The sequence below is a fragment of the Battus philenor genome, unplaced genomic scaffold, assembly GCF_028537555.1.
Source record: "Battus philenor isolate CCGP_79_NKW_IND1 unplaced genomic scaffold, ilBatPhil1.0.hap1 SCAF_13, whole genome shotgun sequence".
Classification (NCBI taxonomy): Eukaryota; Metazoa; Arthropoda; class Insecta; order Lepidoptera; family Papilionidae; genus Battus; species Battus philenor.
Genome location: NW_027181675.1, coordinates 15343591 through 15362945, shown reverse-complemented (window position 1 = coordinate 15362945; position 19355 = coordinate 15343591). Strand labels below are relative to the sequence as shown.

Below are 19355 nucleotides of genomic sequence, written 5' to 3'. Positions count from 1 at the left end.
CGCGAGGAATTTTCGATCGTTGTCCGTTTTCGGGCGAAACTCTGGCAAATTTGGGGAGCGGTTTTCTTCTTCGCTTTCTATCTTGTATCCGCCCAAAGGCTTACCTATATCTATAGTGTTCGCGCGTTTCATGCGGGCGCGTTTGTTGGCGCTGTATCGGCTCACCGGCTTGGACGAGTCGTCGGAAAGCGGTGCCGCGAAGTTGTACGTGGGAGGGAGGGGGCGATAAAGGGGCGCGCGTTTTGTCTCCTCTGGCGACTTTTGAACTGCCGGCGGGGGCCGCACCGGGACTCGCCGGGCCGGTGGGGGTTCCGCTTTTGCGTCGAATTTGTTAGCAATGGCGGCGATACTCCTGGACTCGGGCCAGCGGGGAGCCGGATCTGCTGCTCCTTCCGCCACCGAATGTCGAAAGAATTCGGGTTTTCGAAAGGTGGGCACGCGCTTTTCGATCGACGTGTGCTGCGTTTCCGGCGACGGCAGCGGGGGCTCGGGTGGTCGCGAGGGGGGCGAAAGAGGTGAAGTAGATTCGTCGATGAGCCGGCGCGCCGCCTCAAGGTCGCCGTGGGTGACCGCGACGGTGTGCCGCGCGGCACGGTTGCGCCTGCGTAGGCGACGGCAGCCGTCCAGGCGGTCGGCGTCTAGCGCGTCTTCCAGGCGCTCGGCCAGCGCGAGCAGGGCCCTCGCGTGTGGGTGGTCGGCCGGTGGTGCAAGCGCGGCGCGCAAGCGGGCCAGCGCGCGGCGCACGTCGGCCACCACGGCGGCCGTGGCACCGCTGAGCGCGGGCGCGCCGCCGGCCAGCAGTCCCTGCAGCAGCGGCAGCAGGAGACACTCACCACGCGACTCGCCCTCGCCGGCCGCGCCGCCCTCGCTGCCCTCGTCGGCCCGCCCCTCTCCCGCCTCCGCCAGCGCCTCCGTCACCGCGCTGGTGCATGCTGAAACGTGAAACTGCGTAAACCTCGGCATCCTTTGCAATTTTACGATTTACAATTTAAAGTTTTCAAAGAGATTCTTTTCAAATACGGGCATATGAATATTGAAGGGAGGTGCGCGAGTACCGACCTTCCTGCTCGGCCATGAGCGTGCGGATGCGCGCGCGCAGCCGGCGCCGTTGCTCGTAGTCGCTGCACTCCTCGAGCTGCAACAACACACGCCCACTGTCACACCAGATACTACTCCTCCTGCCCGCACTCGTGTACGTAACAGATAGACGTGCTCGCACATTACATTGAGAATAAATTGAAATAACCAGTAAGAACTGGCTTTTGTTGTGAACAGCATATGAGTTAAACATCGTGTACCGATAAATATTAATGTATAAATTATGTCACAGTACCTTCTGAAGGGTTGACATTAACCACTCTGTCTCACACGGCTTTACAGTTAGTAAAGGGGTGTGGCAAAGCGGCGGCACGCGCGCTTTTAAGAGACTATGTAAACGAACAGTATTATATTTAGTAACGGCTTACTATAACTTTTGCAAGGATGTTTATGTTAGCCGTATTTCATTAAGTGGCTACACCAAATTACGATGGACGTATATTCACAGCTAGCGATGCAGCCGCTGGGAAGCTATTATTAATCAGGTGTCCCCCGTGTGATGCGCACAGTTGACGGACGTCCCACGAAGCCTAGCGGGTAGATTTCGTAAAACGTACTCAGCTCAAGGAATATTTCCACCATATTGCATGTATAAGCTAAGTTCCGCCTGTATATAAATATTAATTAGCCGCGTTATCGAGCCGAAACGGAATGCTGCCGCGCGCGATTTAAAAAAATATCGAAAATATGCAAACGAATGTTATGTTACGAAAAAAAAATTTCCATTTTATCGACACGACTTTATTAAAATTAGACGAGGTGGCAACGCACCAATATAACGGCAACGTGAACTTCCGTTAGCAACAATCCAAGCGCCGGAAATGGCGGGAAAGCAGAAGGCGGAACCGACTGCGTGCTAAATCGCACGCTTCGCTTCCCGATGAGCGGCCGGTGCGCCGAACAAAACGTCCGGCAAACGCTAACTGTTCCGACCAAAATATCCTCGCGCTCGCCCGTCCAGCGGGCAAAAATAGTCACGAAGCATTCGCAGGCGGCGCGCGGACGCGAAGTCAAATGAAACCTGCATCCTGGCAAATACCAACATAACCAGGTGCGCGCCCTGGCGGCGGACCTTGAGAGTCTCAGACATGTCCAGGCACCGGTCGGGTGAGCCTGCGGTGCGAGGCAAGCGCGGGGCGCTGCGCAGTAGCGACCACTGTTCATTACTGTATAAAACTGAAGCCGTGTTTTCTTTGCTAAGAACGAGAAAACTTGTCTTCGTAAGATTCTCACCGAAATCAAAAAGGAAGAATCCGTATAAAAACAATCAGTTGCATTATTAACAACTTGTTTAGGTATCGCTCTCTCTTTTGGTTTGTACCACACGTAGGTCTCTCGGGGCGGCCGGACCCGCCTGCCGCGACGCACATTGTCGTGGCTCGCAAAACAATGGTATGAATACCGTACAAGGTTTCAACTGCTTTTTGTGCATTCATTGCGGCGTATTTTTACAATTGCAGTCAGCCTTCTGTTGATGACAAATACACGAGAAATATGGCAACAGGTTACAAGCAAACACAAGTTAATTAGATATGTTATTTCACCAAAGCCTGCGGTAGGTGGTAACTGATAACCAAATTCGCACATATGCTATTTCTCGACGTCACGTGAAGTACTAAAAGAACACGAATATCATCGTAAGCTGTATTCCTCTTCAAAAGCATTTTTTTTTCTATTTTTGTTGGCGGTCAGACGAGTGAGGGTCCTCGCGGAATCTTTGCGTGAGAAGCACACCAACGAGGGAGATGATGGGAGATGATGAGAGAGTGTGAGGAGGGCCGTTTAACGACTGTCCCGTCAAGAGCACACGACTAAAAAGAAGTAACTTTCTTTGGCGTTCATGATAGTTTGCGAACGAGTGGGAATTTGAGTTTTAGGAGCTCTAAAGCAAGCGCCAATGTCAGCGTTTCATGTATTAATTTTCCAATTTTGCTACGTTCTCGTGGTCGGCGAATTCCGGTTCTATGAAATAATAATCAAAAAAACTATTTGTACTTATGAGATGACAAAGAATGTTAATGTTGGCTTCCGATGGCTAATTTGATACTGATAAAAGTTTCGGAGAGCCGGACGCCTGTCTGTCCGCTTGTCTTGCAGACTCTACTTACAAGTTGTCGCAGCACGCGCTCGTCCCAGCACTGCTCGAGGTCGAATTCTTCCACCTGGCTGCTGGCGGTGACCCTGCCGCCGGAGCTGTGCACGCTCTCCTGCAACAATGCACTGTCATCAGCACTGACGTTTTTTTCAAACAATGTAGAAATCGTCTCCATTATAGACAACAAGTGAACCTTTAATATTTACACGTTGAGCTTCAATTTAGGATAATGCGAATAATATCCACTGTAATCAGAGTTGCTTCTGGGACTTATTGACTTGCCGTGACTTACGATAGCGGGTTATGGGTTCGTTTTTACAAATTTGATACGGTGTAAGAACAACGGGTATAGATAATATTCACCCATACGTTGCGGGTGAACGTTACCGCTGCCAGTGGTTTCAGCCCCGTGTCCTGGGGGACAAGACTTGATTTTAAGCTGCGACAATGTTATACATTATGCAAAATGATGTCGATTGCGTGTCAATTTCGTACAAGTACCAGGCAGGAGGTATACGAGTACGAACAAACATCGATCCAAGTGTTACTTTGCAAATGATAATTTAGCTTTGGATATAATTGCTCAAGCGCTGAATGAAGGACTTTGTCAGAGGACTCACAACATGGACACGTTTGTCGCGAACGACTCGCTCGTAAATTGAAGAATGCTATCAAAAGGAAGTTCTTTTTGATTATATCTTAACAGAAATGATAATTAAGCTATCCTAAGCAGGCCCCCATCTAAGCCTGGGTATATTTTTTATGAGCGTCAAGAAATCGGCATTGACGAGATTTACAATCGACGCGTAATTAGCAGCAACTGAACGAAAGTGAGAGTCAACGCCCGTTTCACGATTGCGGTTTATTTAGAAAGCGCGCAACGCGCAAGCAAATGTGCGAACGCATTGCAGGCGCGGCCACTGCAGCGGAACTCTTCGCTGCAGCTTGTGTCTTCTAGAAACTGCTTTCGTAATTTCTCTTTAGCGAGGCAGTTTTATAAGTTCGTAGAGCGAACTTATTATATTTGTAGCTATGATTGCCTAAACTTATATAGTTAACGGATGAAAAATTTCTGCGCTTTTAGTGACCAAAATACACTTAAATTCGAAATATTTAAGAGTTACAAGGTTTTTAAAATTCCTGAAGAAAATAAAGAGCGGACATGTCCTTCGAAGACCAGAATATCACGCCGTGATATAAATTTTTACAACTAAAAAGAAGATAGAGAAATTTAGACAATCGAAAAAATGGTTGACAAAGCTACGGAGCTTTACGGAGCCTATACGGATAGGAGACAGGAAAAGATTATTGCATTGAAAATGATTGGGAGATTAAAGCAAGAACGTCGTGTTAGCAAGTTGTATATCGAGTCTGCCACTAAACATATAGGTGTCGTCGCTGCAGCACTGAGAGAACGTGAACTTGAACTTGTTGTTTCGTGAACTGTCTTGCCTGTTTCAGTTGGCGGGCAATCAGAGGTGGACATTTGTTTTAAACTTAAATACTTTTGGAAGTATGATGTTACGATGTCCGCTAAAGATTTCGCAAGTTTCAATCAAATCACCGGTAGCACTTGAAAGATCAAACAGAGGGATCAGTATATATCAATTCGTTTAAATTTACGTTTGAGTTTTATATACAAACGCGTTTTATTTGACTCGTCGTGCGAATGGGCCTTTAGGCGCGCGCGGCGGCACGTGGCGCTGACTCAATAAAAACCGGCTCTAGAAAACATTTTTAAACACGCCCGCTCGGACCGTTACGATTGAAGCGTTTTCATGGCCGCTTACGTTTTTTGCTTCTGGCTTTAATATCGACCGGATTATTTTAAAAGGTTTTATATGCGTAGACGAGATATATTTGTTCACCGGAACCACGAGATATCACCGCCGTAACGAAATTAAGTCGTTTACATATGGATACTCGGTAAATAAACAATCCGCTAGAAAGAGACAAAACATGGGAACTGGACAGATAACATGGAGAGTATTAGTTTATAGCAATTAATAAGTTTTTGTCTGAAGTTCGTTGCAGCTCGAAACTAATTATTGTTATTTACACTAATATTACGCGAAGGCTGTTGACTTAGATTTGGCTGAATACAGAACCCGATACCGATGAAGGAGGTGTCCAGAGGAATGAGGTCTTTAAGGCCGTGAGTTAGTGCAAAGATGCGGGGTCATCGTACGGTTTGTTTTTATAGCAGTAGAGTGAGGAATCCGGGACTGAAGTTACTGATGCTATTGGCAAGATCATTCCTTTCAGGCCATAGACACCCACTGCAAGGTTTAGGCCTCCCCCAGAGATATCAGTAGGGGTGGGGGGATATACCACGTAGTTTGGTATTATGACACTCTGAGGACGCTGCTGCCCTTTCTCCGGAAACTTGTTAGTGAGTACAGGCAATTGTTTATAATGAATGCACAGCGTGATTTTTTTTATTGTATCTCGGGAATCGAACCTACGATCGTAACTCACGGTCCTCAACTACTGGGCTACCATTGCTCAATTAATAATATTTTTGGATAAACATCTGTAAAACAGTTATTACGTCGGAGGAGTCTTGCGTTTTATCAATGCTATTTTATTATTATACACTATTAATATCGTAAATATTAAAGTGTTAAAATATAAATGTGGACTGTCAGATCTGGAACGACTTAAAAGAGCTCCGAAATAATATTTAAAAAAAATCCTTTTTAAAAGGGATCTCTTGGTATGTGAGAGAAAGTTCCGACCTCCGGAATTAGTAAATTCAGACGAGGACCTGCTAAGAAGTCGCGAACATGATTTCAAACCATTCATTATTCCCGCATTTTCATATTTATGTTTAAAAATATTATATACAGCATATGAATGGTTCAGCTTTGTTACACTAATATGTAATACTCGATGGCTTTGTCCGTGGATATTTGACTGGTATATCACTGCTGCACAAATGGCATTTGCAGATTCAGCGGGTATGAGGGCGCAGAGTGCGCCTAGCCTAACACCTGTTTAAAAGTAGCGAAGCTCGAAGTCTCCCGGAGGAGCCTTTCAGAAAGAAGTATTCTTTCAGTTCCCTTTCACAGAAATAAAGATCAATTTGTAATTATCTGTACACGAGCGCGGGTTGGCGTATCATTTGAGCAATTTTAAGTGCAACGACGATACTTTGAATTTTAAATTAGAACCGGGCCGATGCGCAACAAATAGAGTCCGACGTCGGCGGGGGCTGCGCCAACACTTCCTCACAGGTGTCCGGCCGGGGGCTGCCTCAGCGCCGAGTGCGCGCGGACTGTGCGCACGTGTTGCGATTATAATTCGACGCAAAAAAACTCTGATCGTACGTAGACTGTTAAATATAAATACATCATGATGATATTTCACAATGTCTCGACTTTAAAACAATCCTTTGTACCATAGAAACGGTAGTGGGGCCATAATATGACTAATTCAAAGTCAAATTATTCATTGTTGTTCTGCATTATAAGCCTTTTAAACATTACTTTTAAAATAAATATAGAAGTAAATGAATCAGAGAAATGTTTATATAAAATCAATTATGAAACGTCAAGGGGTCCATTTTCGAACAAAACAATGTACGCGACAAATTAGTAACATATTTTGAATTAAAAAACTTCATAAAATAAAATAGAATGATCCAGAGCTTGGGTGACCTGCGATGAGAGGAAATAATCTAAATATAGTCGGATAGATTCTCCGTATCGCAGAAGATCACTGGGCCAGATTTTTGGCAGGTCGCGGGCTGTAGCGCCGCCGCCATTTTTAAAAATAAACCGCCCGCGCCTCCGTGCCACTCTGCGCGGTGTTGACATAACAAAAGAGAAATTTTATGAAATTACGTAAAGCTAAAATCATAGACAAGCGTATTCAGTTTTTACTATCATTATCTAATCTTGAAAATGTGGATCTGGTGCGAGTCGTCTGGGCGAACTAGAGCGGTTCCTTATTAAATGTTTCTACTGAGTTTGTACTGAGAAATTAAAACATGGCGTCCGTTGCGATTCGCAGAATTTATCTTCGCCGGCGAATATATTCCACTTTCGAGTCTAAAAAACTTAAGAATGCTGCCATACCAAATGAAAACTGGTATTTGGTTTTATTTATATTTATTTTTGAAACTATCTGCTTTATTAAGAAGACAGTTATATCTGAAATTAGAATAAAAAAACTCAAAAATTATCTCGTCAACCTACATTAAGAGAAACCTGAAAAATACTTTGAAAGTACTTAAGGTCGTAATAAAATAGTTTGAAAGTACCTGTGGACAGTTATTTTGGTTTTAAATTCATGCCAGAAAGTTCTCTAAAACCTGCTGGATGGAGTTTTAGTAATATAATAAAGGGTCAAAAGTTTTGGAATGATCGATCCCTCCGATTGAAATACTTAACGCGTTTTGGGCACAGCTCGGGCGTCCCTCTCTCGGGGACTTTAGCACTTCTAGCTACTTCTAGAAACATTCCCAAAAGTAATCTAATAACTCCAGTGGATTTTTGGTTCAGTAATATAATTACAAGGTTTCCCGGGGACAACTCGCACGGTGAAACTATAGATATTTTCAAAGACAAGCAGTGATTGTTTGTCACAAAAATGTGTAGAGAATTATGTGTACGTCTTTTTAATCTATGATAAGCACCGATTAAAAGTTCGAGAGCCCTGTAACCAGGCACCGGGAGCGGTGGCGGACGGCCCAAGGATCGGACACGCGGTAGACGAAGTTGGAGGAATTTAACAAAAATATTATTGCGTTGATGGTCACACTTTCAGACGTCACCAAACCAATGTGTAATAATTGTTTACTATCAAACACGTCACAATAAAAACATAATTTTCTCACGGCAGTGTTATTTCAAAATTGAGAACCACGTTATTCCGTCTCTTTGCAAATGGAAAGTGCATATCTCGTCACAGAAATATTGCTTCGTTCATTCACAGTTATTCTGCAACAGCTGTGGTCTCCTGACGGCAGAGCACTCAGGCTTGCAGTCCTCGGCCGCGGATTCGATTCCCGCGCTACAGTCTTATATACAATTTACACTTTGTGCAGTATTTATACAGGATTGTAGTTACAAATAAGTTTCCAGAGGATGGACGGCAGCGTCCTCTGCGCCTGCCAAGTGCGGCGACTTTGGTACATTCCCCATTGATATATTAGGGCCACGCTTTGCAGTGAATGTATTTGCTATGTGCTAAAACGACTATTCTATAATAACACGTTTCAATGAGTTCAATGAACTCACACCATCAATTTGTTGCTTTCAGTAATTCTGTAACACAATAGTAACTATTTTATCATAATCTCATGTACGATATGGACATGCAGAGAGAGTGCATCGTTCGTTGCTTAGGTGATAATCTTTTCCAAAGTAACTGTTCGTGAAAGTGCGTTGCGTGCTGTCCAACGAACATTCTTTTTCACAGATATGACTTGCAACCACTGTCGTCAAAAGTTGTTTCATCACGGAAGAAAGCCGTATAAATGTTATTTATATTCTAAGATGTTCATTAGACTCTTTGAAACTGAACGAAGCATGTAAATCCACGTGTCGTATCGCATCCGCTATGGATCTTAATGTAATTACATTTAATAAGCTGTTTTGAAACTTATTATCTGGATAACTAGAAGTTTTCAGACACAGATTGAACGTAATTAGCAGCGTTACGTACTCTGCTCGTTATTGGCTCGGTTTGACCGTGTTTATTGGTCAGGTAGCGCGGAACACGCAACTTCTAGTGTTGATGAGGAAGCTCGTGGCAAATTGCCCGGATAATAGAAATAATTTGAATGTAAAGAATATTTTATAACTTTTATTAAGAAATGCACACCAGTATCGAAATACCTACAAAATTGAAACACTTACAGAGGTGATAGGTTGGGCTCAGGTTGGATCGATGAAGCTGTGACCACCACATTAACGGAAATCTTGAAAATAAACCTAGCAAAGCTGTCTTTATGTGTCATTTATTAACATGTAAAGCGTCATGTTGATTAATTAATTTGAGAAGTTATTAACTAAAAGTGATTTCTCTGCGCCGTGGCACGAACAGGTGGCCGATATATCTAGCGCGCGCTGGCATTCGGGTGTGAACGCCCTGGGTTCGCTTCTGGTTTCCCGAACGATCACATAAGACTTCAGACACTTTGTACAGCGAAAGCGGGCATAATGACGCACACTACCTATTATTTATCCAATTACGTATTTATTATATTAAACAAATATATCACTTTTATTGTTATTATTCTGAATTTGTGTTGCTTGGACGATATGAAGTGATTTGTTTTAGGTAAATGACTGGGTATGTAGATATGTCATAGTGGTGATCGTGTCGCGGACGATGAGAACGGCGTGGAAAAAAGTTTATATAAAGAGTACTAAAGTACTCGTTATATAAACTTTTTTCCAAACATAAAGACAACGTAGGGCGATTCCCCGCGACCCGATACGCTTACCTGCGACAGCGGGTCCGTTCCGCTCGTCGCCGAGTGCCGCCGCCGCACGACTACTACACTACAAAAAGTCCTGAATGAAAGAGTTAGAACAATTTTATTTTTGACCAGAACTAATACTTCAAAAATTGTCTTGGCAGAGGCACCTCAGAAATTCATCAGAACATTAGGTTGCTGTTGTTGCAGGAATTGAGTGCGGACACTGAAGACCAAGGATGCATTCGAACTGCAAGCGCGCGGAAGCCGCTTCGATTTGATAAGGACAATATCGCGCACGGAGAGAAGGTGCGGCGCACACTTGGCCGACTAAAATTAGGCGCGGGCCGGCGAGGGCGGGCGGCGGCGGGCGGCGGCGCGCGTCACTTCCGCGATCCCAAGTCTTCCCGATGACCTCGGTGCGAAATTGCAAGTGTACACATGCGCGGCAAAATAATTTGACTTGTGACGTTGCAGTTCATTTCGGCGTAGATATCTGTATCCATCAAGAAACATTACGCGTCTTTTAAATGAATACGAAGATTTTATTTAAAAACGAATCTCGTCATGACCGTCGAAGGAACGTCGCGCATGAAAACAATAAACGTGGACCGCGGAACAAATGTTTGCAGCCCAGAGTGACGTCGAAGATCGGTCGAAGTAATCGAAGGCCGGGGCTCCTTGCGACCTGTGACAGTTGATCACAATCCAAAGAAACATTGATATCTCTGCTACTCAAGCTGAGCATGGCGCGTGCATTCTTATCGGCAATGGGTGTATTAACCGTTCACCACTAAAAATGACAACAGTCACCAACTTGTCCCAGATTTAAGGTTGAGTTGCAACGCATCTAAAAATGAGACGTAGACTTTGATGGCGTAAAGAAAGGTGATCGTTGCTGCGGCTGTGGAATCGATGAATTGACATTTTGTATTTGTTTCCGTATCGAAACACAATTATTCAACTTCAAGCGTCGGTCTCGTAGCGACTGTGTAGTCCATTTAACATTAGACATTGTAGTTCCGCAGCGACTCGCCGGGCTCCGAGAGCCTTGTGCGTTATACTTAAGTGTAACTCCATTGTCAAACGTCAGGGAACACAATACGCGTCGCGGACAAACCGCTAGTGCGAGGCGGCGACCGCAACGCGACACCGGAGCCGCGCCGTCCGCACGCACCGCATTATGTTGCACACCAAGTGCAAGCCGGGGAACACTGCTACCGCTGTTATACGCACCTCGATCCCCATTAGCTTGTTTATCATTGAAATAGAATTTATCTTTTAATTTTTCCATATCCAAGATAAATGTCATGATAATCTAACATCTTATGTTTGCGTTGATTGAGATGTCATGTATTTTGATGTGATAACGCCCTCAAAAGCTGCCTTCCTTTGATTATGTGTTTATGTACGCGCCCGTCAAATTCAAGCTGCTTCAGTAGCGGCTGCTCATATCATTGCACAGTCATGTGTTAAGCTTTTCAGGAACGCGATTGCCGTCGGGAATGCGCCGTTCGTTCCTATTTATGATATAAAGAAGTCATTGTTTACAAACAACCGCCGTGTGGAAATGTTTTGGCCTCATGTCACCCGCGGGCAAAGCGCCTGGACCCGACGACGCGCGTGTGTGGGCTGCTCGCTGCGCGTCGGCGGCTCCCCCGGAGCACCGCAGTAACGCATGCTAACTAATAACAACACGAGCCGTCAGCTCCCCCGCTGTCTACAATACGTAGAACATTCCGTTGGAATAAAATTCCCTTGCTCCGAGTTACATATGATTTACAAATGTGTTCAAATGTTTCGCCCCCAATACGTTCCGGCAGACGAGCCAAGTCGTCGATATATCCTTTTATAAATACACGCCACGTATGTCAAGTAATATTTCAAAAGTGTTTACGGTCACTCCAGCTAATGAAGATAAAAGTTGGCAACAGCGCATCTAGAAGTTTTCCGCTTTGTGAAAAAAAAAATAGCAGCGGCTAGAGAGGAAAAGTCGCAGTGCAGTAAACTGTCGGTAAATGAGACAGTTTTATTCAAATAAGACCGAAGGTTTAACAAGAAAGCAAATAATGTACGATTAACATTTCGATATTTGAAAACATCAGCATAGTTTATACAAAGTACTATCGGGTAATGACGTGGGTAATTTAGAATAAATTCCGGGATAAAATAGAACAAAGAACGACGACGGTCGCTGCGTGGCATTTTCCTTAGAAGCCCACGGCAGGGACAAAGATCGCCGCGATCGCCGGTCTTTCGCTGCCGGCATCCAGCGGCTTCCTGCAAACTTTACTAAGTCTTCGGCCCTCCTGGTGGGGCCCCTGTCCGAGCAGCGTCTGCCGGCCCGAGGTCGTCACTCAAGAACCTTTCGGGCCCAACGGCCACCGTCTGCGCGGTGGACCGCTTAGCGATAATTTTGACTATTCAATCATTTTATTACATTGGTGTATCCCCTTCTTTACTGGTATTCCCGGGAGTAAACCAACGGATTTTTGTAAAAATTCCATTTCTTTTTAAATTTTCAACTTCTACTTCGAGAATGTAATGTAATGTAAAATTACTTGCATTGTTCCACTTAGTAAGTTCAAGAATTTTCTCTAGCTCTTAATTTAGTACGATAGCGTAATAGCTAAACACAACTGACCAGATATTATTTGAAGCTAAGAAACAACTTCCAGTATAACTATAATTTGACTATAGAGACGAACTGAAAAATTAAATACACTTCAAGGTTTATGTCAAGCTGGTACCTAAATAGTTTTGCACGTGAAAATATCAATTTCGCCAAAGCGCTGGAGGAAATTACAATTGTTAAAATTGTAATAAGAATTAATTACATACGCAAATAATGTAGGGACAGTACAAAGGCACTCACCCAACAAAAGCTTGGCTCCTAATACGCAATCCTGAGTTCGGGCGCACTCGGTCCAATTTGCAAAAATATTTCTAGATAATTGGTAGATGTTTCTCTACGGGCACTGTACTAATTTAGGGTAATAAGAGTTTCAGTGAAGACGAGCGCTACAGCGCGTCGTTTGGGCGCGAACCGGCTTGTGCGCGAGTACGGAACGGACTGCGCCGGCGGCCATCTTCGACGTCATCGCTACCGATATAGCACCGGAATTATTTTCAGGAATTTTTGGATATTTCACTACGGCTCCAATTGTTTGTAGAGTCTATATTTCCGCGTGCGTTTGGGTGAGATACGTCGTTTCTTGCGCGTGCACCGCGGTTATTTTTGGCGCGCTTTTCGCGTCGGCGCGCGTGTCTTTAAACGGGCAGCCGCCGCTCGCGACTGGCCGCGCAATCACGTTACGCCATTATTAATAAACGCCCAACGAACACAACGCGCGCTGCGGAGTTGTGATTATAACGCGATACGTTGCGGCCCCGGTGTTATTGTTGCAATACCATTGCACTGCGTCCGAGATAAAAATGTACATCTTCTTTAAAACATCTCCTCCACGAGTATCAGATCTTACGACGAAGCGATCGCAGCCCAACTCCTTCCAGTTCGAAATGTATCGAATCGTAACAATTACTTTGTTATACCGCAACGATTTCAAAACACTCGGCGCCCGATAGCGAATAAAAAAATCATCGCCAGTTACTGTATGTGTAATAATATACACAGATATACCGCACTTGATTTAACATTTAAAAATTTACTTTATTTTTTATTTAATATTCTTTTTGTACACGCTAGGTACATTCTTTTTGTATACATATAATATAATACAGTATTAAAAAGAAACATCAAACTGATTTGGATCGCACTCGCCTCAGAACGAATAGACACAGAGTAAGAAAAAGCAAAAAATACCAGATAAATAATCACAAGCCTAGTAAATAGTTCTGAATAATTTTGTTAGAAACTGGCAATTTAAATGCTCAAGTAATTATATGAAAGACATTCTGGAAGTGTGTGCTTGTTGTTGGCTTTTTTCTGATCGGCTTTGAATGTGCATACAATCTGTCAAACTGAGCTCTTCTGACATTTTACTGTAAACTTTCAAGTGGTCGCTGCAAAGAGTCTAATGTGTAAATAAATGTTTGTTGTGTGTTTGTAAGCGCGCTGCTAGTGAAGTTTTTTTTTTTAAATAATAAACTTTTGATTTATCTGTTATTCAATTTTGTATAAACAGCACCTGCGCGCGCGGTGTCATTTGGCCAGTGCGCCGGCAGCGCGGCCGCCGCCGTGTGCGGGTGGACACGGTGTTGATTGATTAATTGGATGATAGATATCCTTTTCGGTATTTGAGGAACTATCCGTATTTCGTGCAAAATTTTCCTAACTATTGTTTGCAATCGCTTTTGCACTTGTTTCTATCTTTGTGCAATTTAGACAGAACTAATCAGTTTTAATACTGTCTGTATATAACTTTTCAAGAAACAATTTTGCCTTCGGTAGTTATTTTTTCATTAAAAAGCAAATGGTAAAGAAAAGTTTACCATTACTTACCTTATTTGAACAAAAACACAGATATTAATATAATAACAACTTAAGAAAGATAAAAATAAATTAAATTATTAATCTTTAAAATTCAAGTGTAAAAGTCATAAAATTATGTATTTATACATGTCATAAAAAAGAAAAGCATATATAAAGAAATGATTGTCTTTTTTGCCACACACTGCTATTATTTATTACAGTGCGGTTACTTTTTATTTAATCTATATAATGATGACGGGTGACAGATGTCAACAAATTGAAGACGGAGTGCTTAGGTTAGAGAAGGACACAACATTTGCAGATTTAAACATTCAATGACGTTTCTTTGTTAATTTTATAGAGCCACACGACATGTTTTATTTCATTTGTTGGTCTTCACTAAAACTGTCTCTTATATAGATTAAAAAATAATCTAACGCGTATTAGTTCCCGGCGGAATTACGTGCGAATGTGACGTTTGTTTTTCTTTAATGGCGCATCAATTAAAGGAGCGCGCGGCGTGCTGTCAGCGCCCGCGCCGCCGCCATGTAATTATAGTTTGGACATTGACTCCGCACACAGCGCGGACGCGACGCTCGCTTGCATTGTGCCCCCGTCATGACTGATGACCACAAGTCTCATTATGATATTGGCCTCTTGTTACAACAAACATTTGTTACACGTTGCCGTCATTTACTTTAACACTTTCGTTTAAGGTAACATTTCATAAATAATTTAAAAAATTAACCGTAATTACGATTTCGAAATAAAAATTATAGAATGCATTATGCTAATTATGTTATTGCTTGCCCGGCTTTCTAATTTATATTTGCGAACGTCGAATCCTTTCTAATTTTGAGCGCGGCGCGGTACATGAAAAACATATCTTATTTGACATGTCAATTGTCGTAAATTCAATCGATTTGAACACAACTTGTTTTGGGATTCTAAAGCAAAAGCGTTTGATTCAGGACAAAACTTTTGAATCTGCACAAGATATCTTACCGTCAAGGATTTAAGAAGACGATCACCACAAGTACCTAAGAATCGTGCAAGTATCTCTTAATTCTTTTTACTTCGATGTACTAAGTTTACTATTGGCACTCACCTGCTTGATGACGAGCTTGCCGCCGGGCTGTTCTGTGACGTAACCCTGCATGCCGGCCATCAGTACACTGGCGCCCAGGAACTTGTTGAGCAACGCGCGCGCCTCCGCGTCGTCGCAGCGGTCACCGTCCTCCACCACTGCGCAATGGAACAGGTTCAGTGCCAACCTTCCATGAGTTAGTACTTCGAAGCCATGACTGTGGGCCTCCGTAAACCGGCGGGTACGTGGATCAACGGTGTCTCAGGCAGCGGAAAAACATCATGGGTCATCAAAAACATTGACTCTAATAGGCAAGTGTTGGTACTACCACCAAAAAGGTTGCGAAAGGCCTCACCATCAAACTATGGGAAATCCAGGGGAAAAAGCTCGAGATGGGATCAGAACTCTAGTATCACTTGTGGTGAACGGGGTACAAGGTGGGTGCGACTAACTCCTTGCCGACTAAGCGCTAATAAACGACTTCGGTGATGACAACCAAACTATCAGGGAGCAAAAGAGATCACTAAAGTGGGCGACGTAAATCAGTTGTTGTGAAAGAAGCCGTCGAGGTAACGCATACACAGCAGTGGTTTGTGCTTTACCGTCTTCCGGTTTAGGAGACATTACAGAAAGTGCAATTACTAAAGCGGAAGAGACCACGCCTGCGCTCGCCACGCGTGTTATTATAATGAATTCAAAACTTACTAACCGATATCGGCATTCTTCATCCTGGTAAGAATGTCTTGGACGCCGGTGACCTTGGTGCTGCTGTCCAGGAACGAGCGCTCCTGGCGGCTGCGTGTGGTGCTGGTGGTTGTCATTCCGCCGCCCAGCTCCTGCGTCCTGGTAATAGTGGTCACCACAGTCTCGTCCGCTGAACCCAGGCTCTGCTCGCTGTCTGTCCTCGTCAGCTCTGACCGATTGAAAATGATCCACTTTAGTTCCGACGTTTGTGTAATAAGGAACCTACACTCGTTCATTTCCTTTCGAAAGTTGGAACGCAATAAATATAAACGAACTTGCTTTTTTAAATAAAACGCGAGTTCATGCAGGGGCTGGCCTGTCGTCGTGCAGCCAGGACACGGGAGGCCGTAACATTGTTCGTGTACAACGGCACGCCGGCGGCGCGCGCTCCCGCGGCGGCCGGCGCGCGTCCCATTGTCTGTGATGTTGTGACGCGGGGCCAACGACCGATTGGCGCAGTGGTCAGCGCGCGAAATTATTTTCAATGTCTCCTTAACGGTACTTAACCGTTCGGGATAATAAAATGACTGCTCTCCTTTTACATTTTTATTCGAATTTGGAAGTCGTTCTCATTAAATATAAAGGAACAGGTTATCGGAATGAATCAGAGCGCTCCACTTTACAAATTATTCAACTCTTGCGGTATAAAGTCTTTCTAATTAAAAATTTTGCGGTGACTTTTATCGTTGACGTTGTTTCCAATATCTTGTTTCAAGCTACAAATTAAATTGGAAACAATGAATAGAACTGTTAAAGAGGGCGTTCAATGATTACAATGTAATTGCAAGGTGCCGCGATGTCTAAATTACTCAGCTAAGTGTCGTCAAGCTGAGTGTTGTATTTTTTCTACTTGGCTTATACTGCTGTCTAAGAGGCATTTGCAGATTCCTCGAGTGTTAGTAAGAAGCTCGTTGAGGGTGCTTTGGCTAAAACCAAGTTTAAGGCAGCAAGGCTCGTGAGCTCCCCGGTAAGGCGCAGCTCGGGCTGCAACTTAACAACTTACAAAGTTCTTTGCTTTGCAGTGCCCAACAGGATCTCTCCCTTTTGAGTCACCAATGTTTTATGGAGAAACTACGCGTTTTGTTATCAGCGGCAGTCTCGCCGCGGGTAATGTGTACGGATCAAATATGTATAGTATAATAGGCAAATTAATATGGCGCACCGGCGTGCGCTGAGCTGGAGTCGTTGGAGCCGCTGTCCTTGACGCTGCTGGTGCGCAGGATGAGACCGGCCTTCGGATACGCGGCGCGCTCGCTCTTCGATGACTCACCTGCAAGTAATTCTCTGATTAGTGAAAAGATTCAGCCAATTGTTGAAATCACTAGATAAAAAATAACTTACTAATTTGTTTCAAAATAAAAAATACGTTTTTTCCTAAAACACTTTATATATAAAAAAAGAAAATAGTATATGTATATGAATGAAGTAAATAATACAACTGCATACGCACCCCAATCAAGAGCTCTTTTGCGATAATAACAAGAAGGAAATGCTTTTAAAACTGTCACTGTCAATGTCAAAACGCGCGCTTATTTCGACTAGACGTTCGGACATTAGAAGTGTTCACCGTCCGCTGCCCACTCGGGAGGTCGCACCGTGACTGAGCGCGCGGAGGCGCCGCGGCCCGGGGGAAAGTGAACGCGGTTATGCAAACGGCGGTGGCGGGCAAACGCAGCCCGGTGAACAGTTTGAGTTGCAGTCGTCGACAGCGGCGTTAAACATTAAAACATGACAAGCTAATAAGATGTTGTTCGATGTGGAGAGAGACAACATAAGGAATATTTTCTAATTGAGTCTAAGCACATCACAGGACCAACGGGCTGCAGTCAATATGAACCCGCAAACGTTTATCGTTTGCAACGAACAAAGGTGATATCATTGTGCATCTCCGAGCGCTGGTGTTGAAGACGTCACCAGCGTATAACAACAACGAGCAGCATTGAGTACTTACTTGCATTCTTGATGAACTTTTCGGTCAGCGACTTGACGGAGCCTTGGCGGAGGACAGTCTTTCTGCTTTCCGGCGCCTTCTGAGTCCGGGCAGGCTCCTTGCCGCGAGAATCCCGCCTCTGCACATTCTCCATTCTGTCGACTCTTTCCTCTCGGACTCTCCCTTCCCTCTTGTCACTGTGGCTAGTTCTCCTGTCGCCAAATCTTTCTTCCCTTTTGGTTTCTACTGTGTACCCGACATCTTCGTTTTGTTTTCGCCTACGATCGTCATCCACGGTACGCTCCTTGATATAGGTCTCGCAGATCTCCTCGTGTGCGTAATTCTGAGAGCTGCCTACGTCTTGTTCTTCTCTGGTCACTTCAACAGTGTACTCGCTTTCCCACTCGTCGCCGCGTCTTTCGCGGCGTTGCTCCAATTCACGAACGTCCTGTTTTTCGGTGATGCTGTGTTTCTTCTCTCGCGCCTCCTCGGTGTACCTGGTCTCCGAGGAGCGTTCGCTGGTTGTCTCACTGACGCGGCGCTCGTTGTGCGTGAACTGGTCCAAAGCTGCGCGCTCGTTCTTCTACAATAATTAAATTAAATTTACTTTGTCGCGGTTTGAATGAAAAATGATAAAACCCGATTAAGTTAACTTTTTTTTAACCGTAAAACGACAAACCGATCGGGTCACTCACCGGGCACTGACGTGCGCTGACTACGACAAAATCAGTTTCAAAATAAAAGACCGACTATAGTGAGGGCACTATTTAAGCCGAAACGGAGTGACCTCTCCCGGTGCGCACGGCTTGCTCTGTTTATATTCATCGAGAGCACGATATTTCAATAAATATAAAAAGCTTTAGTTATATGAATATGTAATTATGTTATATACGACGCACGAGTAGAAAGGTGTTAAGTTCATAGCGGTTTAGCATTTGACTGTTAAATAGTCTACGTCTGCTTCGTTGTTGTGCGAGATTGCTAATGTAAAAGAGCAGGCGCTTACGCTATAGACCTCGCTGTACTTGGTCCCGCTGTCGCCGCCAAATTTCTTTGTCGTTGTGATGGCAGCGAGGCCGTGCAGCTTTGAAGGTCGCTCTCCTTGCTCCTGCAGCAGCTTTTCTAAATCTTCAGGCTCGGTTGAGTAGGCGGTGACAGAGACCGTTCCCACCGGCTCTCCTCCGTTTTTGGAATGGAACTCTTGGCGGATGACGGTTCCTTTCACTGCGCAACAAAGTCGTTACAAAATGAGTCGACTTTTGTCAGACAAAGCCGGCGTGCGTGTCGTGTTTGTGCGGCGCGGCACGGGCGACGACTGTTCACCTTGAACGCGGCCGTCAAACTAAACCGCGGTGACATTTATACTTGCACTTTTGATGTAATGTTGATCCTGCGAGCGGCACGACATACCGCACCATTTGTTCCTTTTGCAACCGTTTTAATACAATGATATGAATTAAAAACTGTTTAAAACTAAGATATTTTTTTATAGAAGCAATTATGTAAAAAGTGTAATATCAATGAAATGAAATGAGTAATACA

At 44.1% G+C, this 19355-nt stretch overlaps 1 protein-coding gene across 5 annotated transcripts in view; it reads right to left on the bottom strand.

Moving 5' to 3' along the window:
- LOC137933136 (microtubule-associated protein futsch-like) overlaps positions 1-19355 on the bottom strand; it is a 64837-nt gene that overhangs the window by 5380 nt on the left and 40102 nt on the right. For 4 of the 5 annotated variants that reach the window (XM_068776932.1, XM_068776931.1, XM_068776934.1 and 1 more), the window contains 8 exons: positions 18820-19037; positions 17835-18396; positions 17046-17153; positions 15849-16052; positions 15161-15297; positions 3207-3305; positions 1060-1135; positions 834-932 (listed from right to left, as the gene is read on the bottom strand). In XM_068776932.1, the coding sequence (XP_068633033.1) occupies positions 834-932; positions 1060-1135; positions 3207-3305; positions 15161-15297; positions 15849-16052; positions 17046-17153; positions 17835-18396; positions 18820-19037 (1503 nt within the window). The remainder of the gene's footprint in view (positions 1-833; positions 933-1059; positions 1136-3206; positions 3306-15160; positions 15298-15848; positions 16053-17045; positions 17154-17834; positions 18397-18819; positions 19038-19355) is intronic. The other variant, XM_068776933.1, reaches the window with a different exon arrangement.